The sequence below is a fragment of the Sus scrofa genome, chromosome 9, assembly GCF_000003025.6.
Source record: "Sus scrofa isolate TJ Tabasco breed Duroc chromosome 9, Sscrofa11.1, whole genome shotgun sequence".
NCBI classification, from domain to species: domain Eukaryota; kingdom Metazoa; phylum Chordata; class Mammalia; order Artiodactyla; family Suidae; genus Sus; species Sus scrofa.
In genome coordinates this window covers 12672782-12689986 of record NC_010451.4, presented here as the reverse complement: position 1 = coordinate 12689986, position 17205 = coordinate 12672782, and the positions used below count along the sequence as shown (strand labels likewise).

Genomic DNA, 17205 nt, shown 5'->3' with positions numbered 1-17205 from the left:
ATGAGGAGTCCCTCAGTGGTTTAGCACGTAAGCACCTGGTGTTGTCACTGCAATGGCTCCGGTTACTGCTGTGGTGCAGGTTCGATCTGTGGCTTAGGAACTTCACATACCATGGGTGTAGCCAAAAAAAGGAAAAAAATAATAAAAATTAAAAAAATTGAAAGGTAGAATGAATTAACCAAAGTCACTGAACTAGTTAGTGGCAGAACTATAAATAGCACCTAATTCTCCTGAAGCACAGACCAGAGACAGTGCAGGCTCTGGAGTCAGTCACCTATGGGTCCACATTCAGGTTCTGCCACGTCTTTGTGTCTCGGGCCACTGATTGACCCCTCTTGACCTTCATTTTCCTTATCTGCAGAGTGGGAGTAATTAATTCAAAGCCTTACTAGTGAGCATAAAAGGACAAAATCTACACAAGGCGCCCGGAAGGAGGTGCTTAGGACATGCTGCCAGTTGCTCTTGGGTGCCCGCATCCCCTTCCACTGCACAGGGCATTGCCTGGCGGGAGAGGGTGCGAGGACTTGGGGTCACAGTTCTAGTGAGGGACAGAGTGCTTTTCATTAGCACCTCTCAAACGCTGGTGCACATAAATGCTGATTCTGCATCAGTGGGCCTGGGGTGGGTCCTGCAATCCTGCCTTTTTGCACAAGTACAGATAATGCCCATGCAGACTGTGTGCAGATCACACTCTAACTGGAAAACTTTATATGAGATTAACAGCTGCCACCACCTCTAGTGCCATGATACCGCTTAAGCAGCAGAGAACAAGTATGTAATGTCTCTGCTTGAATTAGCAGTGAGGGCCCTTTCTCTGTACCCCCACCTCCTCTATAAAACCTCTCTTCATCTTCCTAACTGGAATTCACTTTTTCTCTGAATTCCCACAGCAGTTTTTGATTTTTGCTTTCATAGCATTTGGAACTTTCTACCTTGTGTTGCAGATTTTTATATTAATATGTTACTATTCTTTGAAGACAGGACTCAGGGCCCACAGTAGGTGCATAGTAAATATTTGAACAAATCTGTATTATGGAGATACCATAATAGAGAAGACGGAAGTTATCTACAGCTGGGGGAGCAGCTTAATCATGGGGCCTTGATCAAGCTGTGCTTTTCTTTCTGTTTTGTTTTTACTCGTGTGGGTGTGGGAACAAGAGGGTGATGAGCAGGATCTCAGGCAAATAGTAAAATCTTGCTATTTTAAAAAAATAGTAAATTCAAAGAGTGTAGAATTCTAGGCAGGGATGGAGGGTGGGAAGGAAGCTTTTTTCAGTCGAGAAGGATTATATAGTTTCTGGTAGTATGTACTATAATAGTTATAAACTCCAGACAAAACATTTAAAAAAAGTATGTGAAGGCCCTGAAAAGCAATCAAAAACCTGAACAGATCTGACTCTTGAAAGAAGGAACCAGGAGTTGCTGCTGTGGCACAGTGGGCTTGGCAGCATCTCTTCAGTGCCGGGACAAAGTTTGGTACCCAGTCCAGCAGAGTGGGTTAAAGCATCCAATGTTGCCACGGGACAGCCAGAAAAGAAAAAAAAAAAAAAAGAAAGAAAGAAAAGAAAGAAAGGGACCAGAGTTCCCTGGTGATGCAGTGCATTAAGGATCTGGCATTGTCTCTGCTGTGGCTTGGGTCACAGCTGTGGTGTGGGTTCAATCCCTGGCCCTGTAACTTCCACATGCTGTGGGCATAGCTTAAAAAATAAGAGATCTGCACAGAGTGTGAGGTTCCATTTTCATGGCTGTTCCTATGGTGGAAATTCCTGTAACATAGCATCCCAAATATTCAGTGTACAATGAGAAATTGCTAGACACCTGAAGAAACTAAAAGTTGACGCATAGGTGAGAGAACTCAGTTCATAGAAGCAAACTTAAGTAAGCTCAGTTTTGGGAGCTAGCATTAAAAATAGCTGTGTTAATTGCTTTAATCTGGGGGGAGCGGAGATGACTAATGACTAAAGAGGTGTTGAAATTTAGGAAAGAGATAGAAACTTTGAGAAAGAACTTAGGAGTTCCAGTTCCTCTATGGTGGCAAAAGTCACTGTAGGCTACTTCTCCCATGAATTACAACTAAAAACTCTGTGCAAAATAAAATTTCTCAAAGACTTTGTAAAGTAAATGAAAGGAAGCAGATTATGGAGGGGAAGAAAGAAATGTGACTACACACAGGTGAATTTTCTGTCTCTGGCAGATTTGTCCAAAGGGTGGGCTCCATAACAGAGCAGCACAGTGGGGCAGGCTGCTGAAATTGTAATAGAAACCTCATCTTTCTGGTTAGAGGAACCAGAAAAGGAGCCCTTTGGGGGCTAGAGGGAGTGGAATATCCCAGAGTGGAGAGAGCTAGAGAAGGGATTTCCTAATTTGGGATATAAAACCACACCACTCTCAGGCTCACCTTGAGCTACCCACATGTAGGATAGACTCACACCAGCTTTGGGAACTAAACTGAGATTTTTACTGCCACACACAGGAGGAGGAACAGAACTTATAGGCTAAACCCAACCATGTTGGTTGCCTGCGAAAACATCAGTATTCTCCAAAGGATGATAAAAATAACCCAGAGTCTATATAACATATAACTCAGAATATCATTCAGAATATAACCCCAAAATTTCTCAGCATATAGAGAATCAGCAAAGTATAACTAATTCTGAGGGAAGAGCACAGATGCCAATCCCAACATAATCAATATTGGAACTATCACATACAGACTTAAAAGCCCATATTATAACAATATTCCATATGATAAAGGAAAACACACTTGAAATTAATAGAAAAAAAGCAATTCTGTCAATTCAGAAGTTTATATTCTGTAAAAGTATTCCTTCAGGAATGAAAAAAATAAAGACATTTCTTGGATGAAAGAGAAATAAGAGAATTTCCAGGAGATCTGATTTAAATAAATAATAAGGCTGAAGCAAGGTAGTGCCTGAAGAAAACTAAGATCAGGAATGAAGAAAGAGCATCAGAAAGAGTAAATATCTGCATAATTATGAGACTATTTTTCCCCCTAAGTTCTTTAAAATAGGTATGAGTGTTAAAAGCAAATATTAAACATTATATAGTTTAATATCTAGTATCTAACATCTAAACATTATCTAGTGGGGTTTTTACCTGGTTTTATTTCTCTTCAACCTGAAGAGCTTCCTTTACCCTTTCTTGCCATGTGAGTCCCCTGGTGACAGATTTTCCCAACTTTCATTTATCTGGAAATACTTTTATTTCACATTTGAAAGATACTTTTGCTAGGTATAAAATTCTGGAATGATGATTTTATCCATTCTATAGTCTTTGGATCTTCATTATTTCTGATGGGCAGTCAGCTGTTCTTTTAATTCTTACTCTCCTTTATGTAATGCATCTTTCTTCCTCCGAATGATTTCTTTCTTTTTAAAAAAAAAAATTGTGGTAAAATACACATAATATAATGTACAATCTTCACCATTTTTAAGTGTACAGTTCAATAGTGTTAAGTATGTTCACATTGTTATGCAACCAATCTCCAGAACTCTTTTCAGCTCTCAAAATTTAAACTCTCCACCCTTAAATAGTTTGCTGTTTCACCTTCCCTCTAGCCCCTGAAAAACCTCCATGCTACTTTTTATCTGTATGAATTTGACTTCTCTAGGTAACTCATTTAAGTGGAATCATACAGTACTTGTCTTTTTATGACTGGATTATTTAACTTAACATAATGCCTTCAAGGTTCATCTATATGTATAGCATGTGTCAGGACTCCTTCCTTTTTAAGGCTGAATAAATATTTTCATTACATGTATTTTCCACATTTTGTTCATCTGTTCATCTACTGAGAGAGTCTTGAGTTGCTTCCACCTTTTGGCTATTGTGAACATGGGTTTACAAATAGTCTTCAAGACATTGCTTTCGGTGTTCCTGTTGTGGCTCAGTGGTTAACGAATCCAACTAGGAACCATGAGGTTGCAGGTTTGATCCATGGCCTTGCTCAGTGGGTTAAGGATACAGCATTGCCGTGAGCTGTGGGGTAGGTCACAGATGTGGCTCAGATCTGGCGTTGCTGTGGCTCTGGCGTAGGCCAGCAGCTACAGCTCTGATTAGACCCCTAGCCTGGGAACCTCCATATGCCACAGGAGCGGCCTTAGAAAAGACAAAAAGACAAAAAAAAAAAAAAAAAAAAAAAAGCATTGCTTTCAATTATTTGGGATATATATCCAGAAGTAGAATTGCTGGGTCATTTGGTAATTTTTTTATCATTTTTTGAGGAATTTCCATACTGTTTTCTATGGTGCTTGCACCATTTTACAACAATGCACAAGGCTTCTAGTTTCTCCAGCTTCTTGCTGCACTTGTTATTTCCTGGTCTGTTGATAGTAGCTATCCTAATGAGTGTAAGGTAGCATCTCGTAGTTTTCATTGGTGTCTCCCTAATGATTAATGATATTCAGCATCTTTTCAGATATTTGTTGGCTTTTTTTTTTTTTTTTTTTTTTTTTTTTTTTTTTTTTTTTTTTTTTTTTTTTTTTTTTTTTTTTTTTCTTTTCAGATATTTGTTGGCCATTGGTATCTTTTTTGGAGAAATGTCAACTTAGGTCCTTTGCCTTTTTGTTATCAGATTTTTGTTGTTAAGTTATAGAAGTTCTTCATACATTCTGGACATTAATCCCTTAACAGATATATGATTTGCAGATATTTCCCCCATTCTAAAAATTGCCTTTCACTCAGTTTATTGTGTCCTTTTTTGCACATAAATGGTTTTGACTTTGATGATCCAGTTATCTAAGTTTTGATTTTGTTGTTTGTGCTTTTTATGTCATACATAAGACATGATGGCCAAAACCAACTCCAAGAAACTTTCCCCTGTTGTCTTCTAAGAGTTTCATTGCTTTAGCTCTTACCTTTGGGTCTTTGACCCATTTTGTGTTTAGTTTTCATATGACAAAAGATAAAGGTCCAACTTCATTCTTTTGCATGTATACATCCAATTTTCCCAACACTATTTGTTGAAAAGTCTGTGCTTTCCTATGGAAAATATCTTTCCCATGGTCTTGGCATTCTTACTGAAAGTCATTCTGGGCTCTGAATTCAATTCCCTTTGTCTATATGTGTAGTTTTATTCCAGTAGCATACTGCTTTAGTTACTGTAGGTTTGTACAGTAAGTTTTGAAATTGGGAAGTATGACCTCAACTTTGTCTTTTTCAAGATTGTTTCACTGTTAGGATTTTAAGATTTTTTTTCTTTATATTTCACCAGTTTGACTATGCTATTCCTAAGGTGTGTTTTTCCTTATATTTACTCTGGGGGTTCACTTGTCTTTCTGATTCTGTGTGTTGATATTTTTGATTCAGTTCAGCAAAATTTCTACCAGTATTTATTGATTTGATTTTCTTGCCCCTTTCTGTCTCTCCTTTCCTTTGAGAGTCATGTGAAACTTTAATTACCCATATGCTAGCCTGCTTGATACTGACCCACATGTCACTGATACTATTCTTTTTTTTTTTTTTCCTACTCTATTTCTTCTCTGTGCTCAGTTTGGATAGCTTTTCAATAGATTTTTTAGTTCTAAGATTCCCCCCCTTTTTTATATTTTCAAGGGGTACTAGAAGTAAGTCAATGTCATACATGTAAAGTCTCCTCATACCCTTTGTAATCCATCCTTCCTTCTACCACATTCCTCAGAAACCACTGGTGATCTCTCATCACTACATTAGTTTTCATATTTTGGAATTTTACTTGAATGGAATCAGAATATTACTCTTTTTCCTGACTTCTTTCACTCAGCATAATGCTTTTAGTATTCATCCATGTGGTTGCACGTATCATTGGTTGTTCATTTTTATGGCTGAGCAGTAATTCAGTGTATCTTTATGTCACAGCTTATGCATTCACATGTTGATAGACACTTGGGTTATTTCCAGTTTGGGCTATTATAAATTAAGATGCATTTGGGCATCAAGAATCACTAACAATCTTTACATGGACATTTGTTTCATTTCTCTTTGGTAAATTCCTAGAAAACTAGCCCCATGTGGTTTTACTGGTTAAATCTGTCAAATATTTAAACATAGCATAGTACAAGTACTACTCCTATTTGATATGAATATGAGTATACTCAAATTCTTTTAGGAAACATAAGAGGAGCAAATCCTTTTATAACTTATTTTATATGACCAGCATAACTTTATAATCAAAACCCAACAAAGATTACAGGAAGGAAAATTACAAAGCAAAATTGCCTGTGACAACAGATGCAGAAATTCTTTTTTTTTAATAAAAGAAGTATTAGCAATCAAATCCAACTTAAAATATATATATTGTGTGTGTATCATGTGTGTATTTTAGGAGTAATATATATTAGGGAGGGCATATGTATATGTGTGTGTACCTCAGGGATAAGACACCATAACAAAATAATGGGCATCCCAAGAATGCAAGATTAGTCTGATATTCAGAAAGCAAACAACATAATTCATCACTTTAAAATAAAAATCAGGAGTTCCCATCGTGGCTCAGTGGAAATGAATCTGACTCGTAACCATGAGGACAGAGGTTCAATCCCTGGCCTCACTCAGTGGGTTAAGGATCCAGCATTGCTGTGAGCTGTGACATAGGTCGCAGACATGGCTCTGATCCTGTGTTGCTGTGGCGTAGGCCGGCAGCTACAGCTCCGATTTAACCCCTAGCCTAGGAACCTCCATATGCCATGGGTACAGCCCTAAAAATACAAAAAAGAAAAGGAAAAATCACATAATCATCACCTCAACAGATGCAAAGAAAGCATTTGACAAAACTTAATACCTCTTCATAAAAACAATTTCTTAGCAAACTATGAATAGAGGAGAACCTCTTCAAACTAGTAACAGACTTCTAGGGATAGCCTAGGGCTAGTATCATACCTAACGGAGAAATAATAAACCTATTCCCCTAATATTGGTGACAAGGCGAGAACACCTGCTCTCACCACTTCTGTTTGCCGTTATACCAAGAGATCCTAGCCCGTTCAGTGAGGGAACAAATAAATATAAAGGCACAGCGATCGGAAAGAAGAGTTAACACTGTCTCTATTTGCAGGTAGCTTGATTGTTTATCTTAAAAATCTATAAAATTACTACTAGAATTCGGGAGTTCAGCAGGGTCATGGGATAAGAGGTTATGACACAAATTATTATACAAAAAGCACGCCTGAGTTTTTCTGATCAACAAATATTCTGGAATAATACGTAGGTGTGTTGAAAAGTCATGAGACTTAAAAGGTCATGAGGATTTTTTCCACAAGTCTGTGTACTCATGGCTTCTTTTAGTCGCAGAAGCAGACACTCACTAAGCAGATGCTTAAGTCCCAATAGGGACTTTACTGGGGAAGAAAATGAGGTATATCCCAGGGAACACACACAAAACGTTGACTATGTGGCCTCAGAAAGCGTGGCACCCAAGGACTAAATATAGCAAGAACCCGGCAGCCGGTTCGTGCGTGTGTCTGTCTCTCCCACAGGCCATATGGCTTTTCATCGCGGAGCATGTGGCCTTCGTTTCTCTCTCCCTGCAGACTGCGTTCTCTGTCTCTTACAGTACACGTCTGTCTCACAGCTCCTGAGTTTGCGTGCTCCTCGTTCAAGCAGCCAGTCCAGACTCTCTGGTGTTCTCAACTCTGACTGCCTAAGGGAGGAATGAGACCGGCCCATTTGGGATCAGGCATCCAGCCCCAGTCCTACCAGCAAGGGACGCTCACGTCCCCAGTATGTCTGCTGAGGATGCACTGGCTAGGACAGGGGGACAGGGGTGGGGATTCTCAGAGGGAAGATGGGTTCCGTAACTAACTAGGTACCTTGAAAGGTGCTATTTGTTTTGGGGGCTTTTTGGCCACACCTGCAGCATGCAAAAATTCCCCAGCCAGGGATCAAAACTGAGCCATAGTGACAACACTGAATCCTTAACCACTAGGCCACCAGGGAACTCCTCTGAAATTAATTTTTACATATTATCAGCTAACAATTGGAAAGTGAACTTTAAAAAATTATCTATATATTGGAGTTTCCATTATGGTTCCGCAGAAATGAATCCAACTAGGAACCATGAGGTTGCAGGTTCGATCCCTGCCCTTGCTTAGTGGGTTAGGGATCCGGCACTGCCATGAGCTGTGGTCTAGGTCGCAGACATGGCTCGGATCCCTCATTGCTGTGGCTGTGGTGTAGGCTGGTGGCTGCAGCTCCCATTAGACCCCTAGCGTGGGAACCTCCATATGCCACAGGAAGTGGCCCTAGAAAAAGGCAAAAGACCAAAAAAAAAAAAAAAAATATATATATATATATATATATAAAATGATGCTCCAAAAATAGACTACTTAAGAATAAATTTAACAAAAGACATGCAATACCTCTTCACTGAAATCAGTATCAAACACTGTGGAAGAAAATTAAAGACCTAAATGTGGAAAGTATAATATACTATAGTTATGAATATTATTTAAAATATTATTAAACTATTGTTAAAATAGCAGTTCTTCCCAAATTAATCTCTAGGTTCAGTGTTATACAAATTCCAGCAAGCTTTTTCATAGAAACTGATAAGCAAATTCTAAAATTTTATGTGAAAATGTGAATAGCCGAAGTGATTTAAAAAAAAAAAAAATGGCAACAGGAGTTGCTATCGAGGCTCAGTGGTTAGCAAACCCGACGAGTACTCATGAGGACGCAGGTTCGATCCCAGGCCTTACTCAGTGGCTTAAAGACCCGGCATTGCTTTGAGCCGTGGTGTCCGTTGAAGACATGGCTCAGATCCAGCATGGCTGTGGCCCTGGTGTCGGCTGGCAGCTGTAGCTCCGATTCAACCCCTAGCGTGGGAACATCCATATGCTTTGGGTGCGGCCCTCAAAAGACAAATTAATTAATTAATTAAAAATGACCACAAAGTTAGCAGACTTATACTACCTGATTTCAAGACTTTGTGCCGAACGGAGGTTAATCAAGACAGTGTCGTGTTCCTGAAAGGGTGACCACGTAGATCACAGGAACAGATGAGTGCATCTCGGGGGTAGAATGGATGAAGGTGCCGGTAGGGAAATGAAAGTCTTCTCAACAAGCGGGTATCTATAGAGGAATGACAAACGAACTTAACTTTCCATCACACTACGCACACCTTAACTCAGATGCACCAGAGACCTCAAGGTAACATCTAATATTGTGAAACTTCTACAAGAAATCGGTGGTCTTAAGGCAAGCAGAGATTTTTATATAGGATTTAAAAAGCAAGGATCAACAGAAAAAGACTGTTTTTAAACAAGTTTTTATCAAAATCAAAATTTTTGTTCTTTAAAAGCCCTCATTCGGGAAACAAAATGGTAAGTCACCAAATGTGAGAAAGTATTCAAAACACATATCTGAACAAAAGAATAGCAAAACACTTAGCTGACAAAGGAGTTACTTCTAGAATCTATACAGAACAAGTCAATAAGACAAATCAGTTTTTTGGCTTTTTTTTTTTTAGGGCTGCACCCACGGCCTATGGAGGTTCCCACATTAGGGGTCTAATTGGAGCTATGGCTGCTGGCCTACACTACAGCCGCAGCAATGCCAGATTTGAGCCACATCTGCCACCTACACCACGGCTCACGGCAATACCAGATCCTTAACCCACTGAGCAAGGCCAGGGATCAAACCCACAACTTCTTGGTTCCTAGTCAGGTTCGTTTCTGCTTCTCCATGATGGGAACTCCCTTATAGGATTATTTTTGAGGAGGGTCTTTGAGAGAGAACCAGCTGTTCCTGTCCGTTCCTGTCTGTCTAGCCTCGAAACAAGTGCGCCTGATTGGATTACTGTAGTGGAATAGCATCTACTGAGGCTAATCATACCAGCCTTCTATTCCTTTTACATTGATGAGGGCACCTGATATACAGTTAAACACATTAAGCATCTTAGAGGTAAAACCACGGATTTGTTATTATTACTTTTACTACAGTAAGTTACCAGCCACCGTTATTTTTTCAAGTGCTAGATAGTATGTATTGTGGTTAAAATGACTTCATTTCTCAATCCAGCTCTTCCACTGAGCTAAAATAAGTAACCAGTTACAGTCATAACTATACAGTGTTTTTGAAAACAGGTTAGTTTCACTAGATTTATTTTTGCCCTCTAGCCTTAGGGCCTCGTTCTAGATTCTGGGCTGTCTCTGTCTTCTTACTTCAAGGAGGCTGTTAAGCCCGTCACAGGGGATGAGCTGTGGTGAGTCCCATGCCCTGGAAAGCCCTCCTTCTGGGGAGGGGTTAAGGGAAGTGAAATTTCAAGTGACAGAATTCCAGAATGAAAGTCCGACCCTGCCCACGAGTCTGCAGAGAGATGGTGGGTAAAAAGTAAAATAAAAAATGTTGATGGCGAATTTACCTGTGATTAATCATTCCTAAGGCCCACTCTCCCCATGGCTTCGATTGACCAAAGGCAGAACGTACAGCTTTTACTTTCATTTAGCTTTGCAGATACAGCAGTCCTCTCTAACCACAGAGAGAAGGCAGGTTCGGTATTGCCACCAGAAGAGTTTGAGCTGACACGATCACCTCACCTCTTGGGGATGGTGGCATGGAATTTTCTGTTTTCTTCCCTCACTGGAAGGATCCATTTGGAATGAGTCAGATGTAGAATGGTCCAGATGACCTCTTAAGATTGCCAGTGACAGGTACAGAACTCTAAATGGTGGCTAATTCACTTAGAAGCATTTATCATATAAGGTTTCCTTAAATGGGAACCCAGCCATTAAAAATTAAAGTGGGCCCTTCATCATTAAGGTACTTGGTGTCTCAGAGAGTAGAAAAGAGTGATATTGTGGTGTCGTGTGGTAGGTCCTGTGTGAAAATGTGCCAGAGAACAAGTGCAAGTTCAAGTGGCTGGGAAGAATTAGGAAACCATTTCTAAGAGCCAAGACAGAGGTTTGGGGTTGAGGTTATGACCAAAGCAGGTGCAAGAGGTGGTGTGATAGCCCACCCACCAGCTGCCCCTGGAGCAGCTGGGAGCCAGGAATGTTAAGGAAAAGCTGCTGGCCTGGGGAGTATTTTCTCCCAAACCTCTCTGCCCCCAGGGAGCTCCGCTACACACTTGCATTCCAGTATCTTCTGGCGCCATCTCTGTTTTTCTCATCTGACGTGGGAAGGTAACACCTTCCTGTCTCTCAGAACTGTCATCAAGATTAAAAGCCACATCATATGTGACATGCCTGGCACAGTCCTGTGCTTCTCTTATGAGGCTTCTGTCAGTTCCAAGCCCTGGCAGAGAAACCCTTTTCCAAATCCCCAATTCTGAGTATCCGTTGCGGGAGAGTGGCTCAGCACATCACGACTCTGAGGGCTCAGCAGTCCCCGTCTCAATCCGTATCTACCGCGGCAGTGCGGGTTTGGGGCAGGGGGTCCAGAGACCTGGGTGCTGGAACCAGTTCTGGTACTGTGCGAGCAGATACCTTGGGGCAGGTTCATTGCCCTTGTGCAGCCCCTTTACCTGGTGCCCCTTGGCATGTGTCCGTGTCATTTAGCACATGCCAGGGACTGTGCCAGGGGACAGGACAGGCTATGGTCCCCTGCCTTCTAGGAGCACAGGTTAGGGAGAAGTGGGAAGGCACAGACACACATAACCTTCATACAAGACAGACTAAGGCGAGTGTAATGGTGGGAGGACAGAGCTCGGTGGGGGCCGAGGAGGAGGAGTGAGGAAGGCGGAAAGGAGAGTTAAGACCTAAAGGACCTCTGTGGAGCAAAAGGTCCCCTTGGCACTCGGTGTAAGATTTTGACGCATCAAAGGAACATTCCAGAGAAAGGTGAATACTGCCAGCCCAGAGCTGGAGCTGGGAGAGGGTTTAGGGATACGTGGGTAGTTCTGAGCGCTGGAGAGGGGATGCCCGGCAGCAGGAGCCTGGGACCCCGGCGTCTGTGTTCTGAAGAGGAAGGGTTTCAGTCTGATGCCCACAGGGTTCAGGCCAAACTCGGGGAAGGGGAGGCGGCACCGACACTTGTCTTTCTTTACACATTCATTTGCTTGTTCATTCAGTAGACATTCCCCGGTTTCCTCTGTGACAAGCACTGATTGGGTGCTATGGAGAGAAAAAATGAATAAGACACACTTGCTTTCCTCAAGGAAATCACAGGTGGTGGAGGTGACAGGTGACAATGCATAACGCAGATTACAGTTGCTCCCTGCGCCAGGAACAGAGTTAAGCAGGTGACTGAGGTGGTGCCAGGGAGAGGGTGTAAGAAACAGCTTTAAAAGCTGTGCCATTGGGAGTTCCCGTTGTGGCGCAGTGGTTAACGAATCCGACTAGGAACCATGAGGTTGCGGGTTCGATCCCTGCCCTTGCTCAGTGGGTTGACGATCTGGCATTGCCGTGAGCTGTGGTGTAGGTCACAGACATGGCTCGGATCCTGTGTTGCTGTGGCTCTGGCGTAGGCCAGAGGCTACAGCTCCGATTTGACCCCTAGCCTGGGAACCTCCATATACCGAGGGAGCGGCCCAGGAAATAGCAAAAAGACAAAAAAAAAAAAAAAAAAAAAAAAAAAAAAAAGCTGTGCCATTGGAGTTGAGTACCAGCCCACTGGACTGGAGTAAGAGGCCTTCCGGGCAGGGCAAACAACACAAGGCCGGGTGACCTTTCAGGCCGGGCACCTATGGGGCACACTGGGAGGTTGAGGAGCTGCTAGAGTGGGAAGGGGAGCTGGGGAGAGGAGATTGGAGAGGAGAGGTATTAAGCTGGGAGGTTCAGAAAGTAAACGTGAGTGGGATGGTAGGAGACTGGTCATTAGCCCTTTCGTTAATGCAGAAGAAAAACCGGGGGGCCCTAAATGGGGGTGGATTCTGCAGGCCCCGATGTGGTCAGTACCTGAGAAATCATAAGGTAACTTCCGGGTTTCAGCTTGAGCAGCTGGGGCCCTTCCCCAGCCTGGGGAGACAGGTGGATATGAGTTCATTCTCGAATATGTTTAAGGTGACAGCAGGGTACCTGCGAGCCTGTCCCCACCTTAACATCTTCCCAGGACTTCAGTTCTCATCAGCCCAGGCCTGGCCCCTCCCGTCACCTCTCAGCCCTCCCTCCCCAGACGCTGGCTCCAGTCCGAGCAGTTCGCAGTTCCTCCGACCTGCCAGACTGTGTTCCACTTTGGTGTGTGAGGCGCCCTTTTCCTTCTCTTGCCTTTGGCCTGGCCAGTTGCCAGGGTCACTCAGAGGGGACAGCTCTGAAGAAGCCTCCTCTGACATTTCTCAGCACCACCACCAGGGAGGGTTGGTATAAGTCTGTCACCAGCCACTTACCCGCTTGATTATAAGATTTGCATGCACATCACCGCCTCCGCTGCGGTGCCCCCTCCCCTAGGGCAGGAGGCCTCTCTGTATCCATGGTGCCTGGCACAGACGGAAAGTACACCATCAGGGAATGTCGTTTCAATGGACAAATCCAGATCGGGGCATCCAGCAGAGCTGGAAACTCAAAAAAAGACTGAAGTAAAGGCACCAAAGACAAACGGGCAGATATGGACACCTTCTGTCTACCACCGGCTCCGCGTCCTCTGCTCCAGGCACTCGTTATCCAGAGGCTAGATGATCAGTGACGAAGGCTGTGGCTGCTGGCCGGGTTCTGTGTGTGGAAGGGACTAGAAAGGGAGTGAGAGCACGTTGGCCCAGAGAAGAGGGCCTCTGACGGTTTGGGAACTGCAGTGGAGGTCCCGGCCCTCAAGGACACACATTTCCATTAGAGAAAGCCTGGCCTCGACACCTGTTTCCCTTCCTCCTTCTAAGCTGAGGGGCCTTATTTTCTATCACCATCTGGTGGCCACATCCGTAAATAACAAGCTCCCATGAGCTGAAAGAGCTTGTCAAAGGGCAGGTGCCCCAGGTTGGCCGCAGCAGGTTAGAGAGAGGGCGAGCTTGCAGAGCTGTGCGTATGTGAGATTTGCCTTATTCTGGTGAGAAGCACCCAGAGCTGTTTATCAGATCCTTAAAGAGGCATATAGCCTCCGAAAGGCTGAGAATCACAACTCTAAAGGGTTGTCCTAGAAGAGCGGTTTCTCCCCGCGTGGAATCCTAGGAAGAATCGTAATGTAAGAGAGAGGAAAGCAGAGCTGAATCTCTCCCTGCTCGGAACCTCACCTTCCAACTTCCCAAGACACCTATGCAGAACACAGAATCCAGTTTGAAAACCATGCTGATAAAGCCAAAGGGTTGTGGAGTTTCAGAACCAGACGGACCCTCAAGAGCCACAGAGACCCACCAGGTTGCCTTGGGGAGGGGGCCAGGCGAAGCCCACAGAGCCTGTCAGTGGCTGTAATGGAACTACTGCAGCTCCCTTTGCCCCCCGCCCCCGCCCAGATCTTTGTGATTTTGCCTTATTTCGCCAAAACTTAAATCCTTAAAAAATAATAATCAAACACCTTTTCTGTCCTGAGTATAGTTCCCAAACAGGAAAGCACTTTTCTCGTAGGAGTTCAGTCTTCTGGAAAGAGCTCTTTACCCCTCTAACTGCCTCTCAACAAACTGTAATACATGATGAAAAATAAATCTATAGCTTACATTTGAACAGTTATTTTTAACTTAGACCAGCAACATGCACGAGCTGACTTGCTTTACAGCAGGAGAACAGGCTCAGATAAGATGACCTGCTTGCTGGATTCTGATACCAGCTTACAGGTTCTTTCCACTGTCTCACAGCCTTTGTACAGAAATGTGCCTGTTCTGTGGCACTTAAAGCAAAGAACAAGTGAGGGGTATAACAGGCTTATTGATACCTGTTTGGGGAAGTAAGACCAATCTCTGCTAATCACAGCCATTTGGGGATAAAGGCTAACACTGATCAAACATCTGTATACTAGATACACTAGAGTCCAATTTCTAGACGACCTTCAAAGACTGATTTCAATCACCGTTTTTGCAGGTGCCTTAACTCAAGCTCAGAGAGAAGGCGTGCCTTGCCCAGAGAAACCTCAGGCCTGCCAGCCTCCTCAGTCTGTGTCTGCCGCACACCACCCAGCTGCACGGGGTTTGACCATGCCTGCTTGCCTCCCCCGCGGGCAGCCCTGACCGCCTCTAACCCCTGTGCCCCCTTCTTTCCATCTCTTAGGAGCGCCAGCTTCTCTCAGGGCACCAGGGCCTCGTTTCTCATGAGGAGCGACACGGCTGTGCAGAAACTGGCCCAGGGCAACGGACACTGTGTCAATGGAGTCAGTGGTCAAGTGCACGGCTTCTATAGCCTCCCCAAGCCAAGCCGGCACAATGCAGAATTCAGAGACAGCACCTACGACCTCCCCCGGAGCCTGGCCTCGCACGGCCACACCAAGGGCAGCCTCACAGGCTCCGAGACAGACAACGAGGAGGTGTACACCTTCAAGATGCCCAGTAACACCCTGTGCCGTGAGTTTGCGGACCTCTTGGTGGACAATATGGACGTTCCGGCCACCCCGCTCTCAGCCTACCAGATCCCTAGGACATTCACGCTGGACAAGAACCACAATGCCATGGCGGTGGCCGCCCCTGGGGACTCGGCCGTAGCTCCCCCGCCCCGGCCCCCCAAGCCGAGTCAGGCAGAAACACCTCGGTGGGGCAGCCCTCAGCAGAGACCTCCACTGGGCGAAAGCAGCAGATCCGTCTCTGCCGCTGCCACCATCCCCAGGCGCAATACCCTCCCAGCCATGGACAACAGCCGACTTCACCGAGGTCAGTCTGAACCCTGGCGGAGACTCGGGGGAGGGGGGTGGCCCGGGGCTTCTCGGTAGTGTGCTAGTCCCCGGCCACCCGCGCCAGGGAGACGTGAGGCCTGCCCAGGTTGCCGACACTTGCAGGTGCGAGCGTCTTCTCCCCAGGCCTTTCCAGCTGGTCCTCCAGCGCTGGAGGCTGCTGGTGGACGCCACGATGGCGAGTGGGTGGCAGACCTTGCCTGAGAGAAGTGGCTCTTTTCCTAAGGAGGTAGAACCTTCTTGGTTAACCACAGTACAACGTATTATGGGTTTGGAGGTCTAAATCATAGTCTTTTATTCATTTATAAATCAAACCAGAGATTTCAAAGATAAATTTAGAAGACTAGTCCAAACCTATGCGGACCAACAGACCTAAAATTAGATCTGCAAAATGTTTTCTAAGCCACATTTGAATCTCTTACTCAATTTAATTTGAAGACTTTAAAGTCTGAACTTCTTTCTGAAGTATTTAATTTCCAGCGAAATACTTTGGTTAAAGTCTGAACTTCTATCTGGAGTATTTAAATTCCATTGTCACTTATTTCCCACTAAGAGTGTTCCAGCTCTGCGTATAACTCGGTTTTTGAAAAAGTAGAACAATATCCCTTTCATTTTGCATCTTACTTAGAGCTCCCGACGCCTGTTCTTATCCGTCCTGCTGTGTGAGCCACATAGTGGCTCCGAGAGTTGGGGGACAGAGCCTCACTGTTTTCCTTTCACATGAGGGCCTTGGTGGTTAAGAGACTTACTCAGGGTTGCAGAGGCAGTCGGCGGACTTGACCCTGGCTCAGTACCCTTTGCTGTCTTCAGCCCAGCCACTCTGATTGGTCCCCTGTGTTTGGGACTGAGATGACAGAGCCATGTGAAACGTGCCCTGCCCTTCAGAGAGCTCCCGCTAGGTGGGAAATAAAACCAATGTGTATAACGTAGTCAGGCATCGTTATTCCTAAAATAGCTGTCTCAGTGCTAGCTGGGACCACGGGACAGGCGACAGGGCTGTGAGAGTTAGAGGGAAGGTGCGAAACGAAGGCAGACATCGCCAAGGGACAGCCTCCGAAGATGCTCACACGGGAGCTGCATCTCGAAGCCTGGGAGGACTTGGCCAGCTGAGGAGTGACGTGATCACTCACTCGTAGGGTCAAGAGCAGTATCTTCCGGAGTCTGGCAAGGGCGTGGGGAGGGGTCAGCCCAGGGATCGACCCTGAGTGCACACAGAGCCTCCTTCCTCTGTTGTAGCTTCTTCCTGCGAGTCCTACGACTACCCCCAGCGCGGCAGAGATGGTGCAGGCCGGTCCGCCGAGTCCATGAGCGATGCAGTCGGCGCTTTCCTGGTGAGTGGGGTTTAGCTAGGGGGCCTTAGGCCAGCTCAGGGGGGTTAACGGTCTCACCCATGGAACGGAAGACACAACCCCAAAGAGGGGGGCATGTCCCTCTCAGGAGGCTGCTGGCTTCGCATGTCTGTTCAGAACCCTGGGTGGAGTTTTTAGGAAATAGGAGGTGGGTATCTGGTCTGGAAAAAATGTGTGTCCTCGG

General features: G+C 44.8%; 1 protein-coding gene across 2 annotated transcripts in view; it reads left to right on the top strand.

Moving 5' to 3' along the window:
• Positions 1 to 17205, top strand: part of GAB2 (GRB2 associated binding protein 2) — a 187766-nt gene that overhangs the window by 161437 nt on the left and 9124 nt on the right. For both annotated transcript variants that reach the window (XR_002335549.1, XM_003129701.4), the window contains exons 4-5: positions 15060 to 15652; positions 16909 to 17003. Coding sequence is in view for 1 of the 2 variants with exons in the window: in XM_003129701.4 (XP_003129749.1) it covers positions 15060 to 15652; positions 16909 to 17003 (688 nt within the window). In the remaining variant the exon portion in view is untranslated. The remainder of the gene's footprint in view (positions 1 to 15059; positions 15653 to 16908; positions 17004 to 17205) is intronic.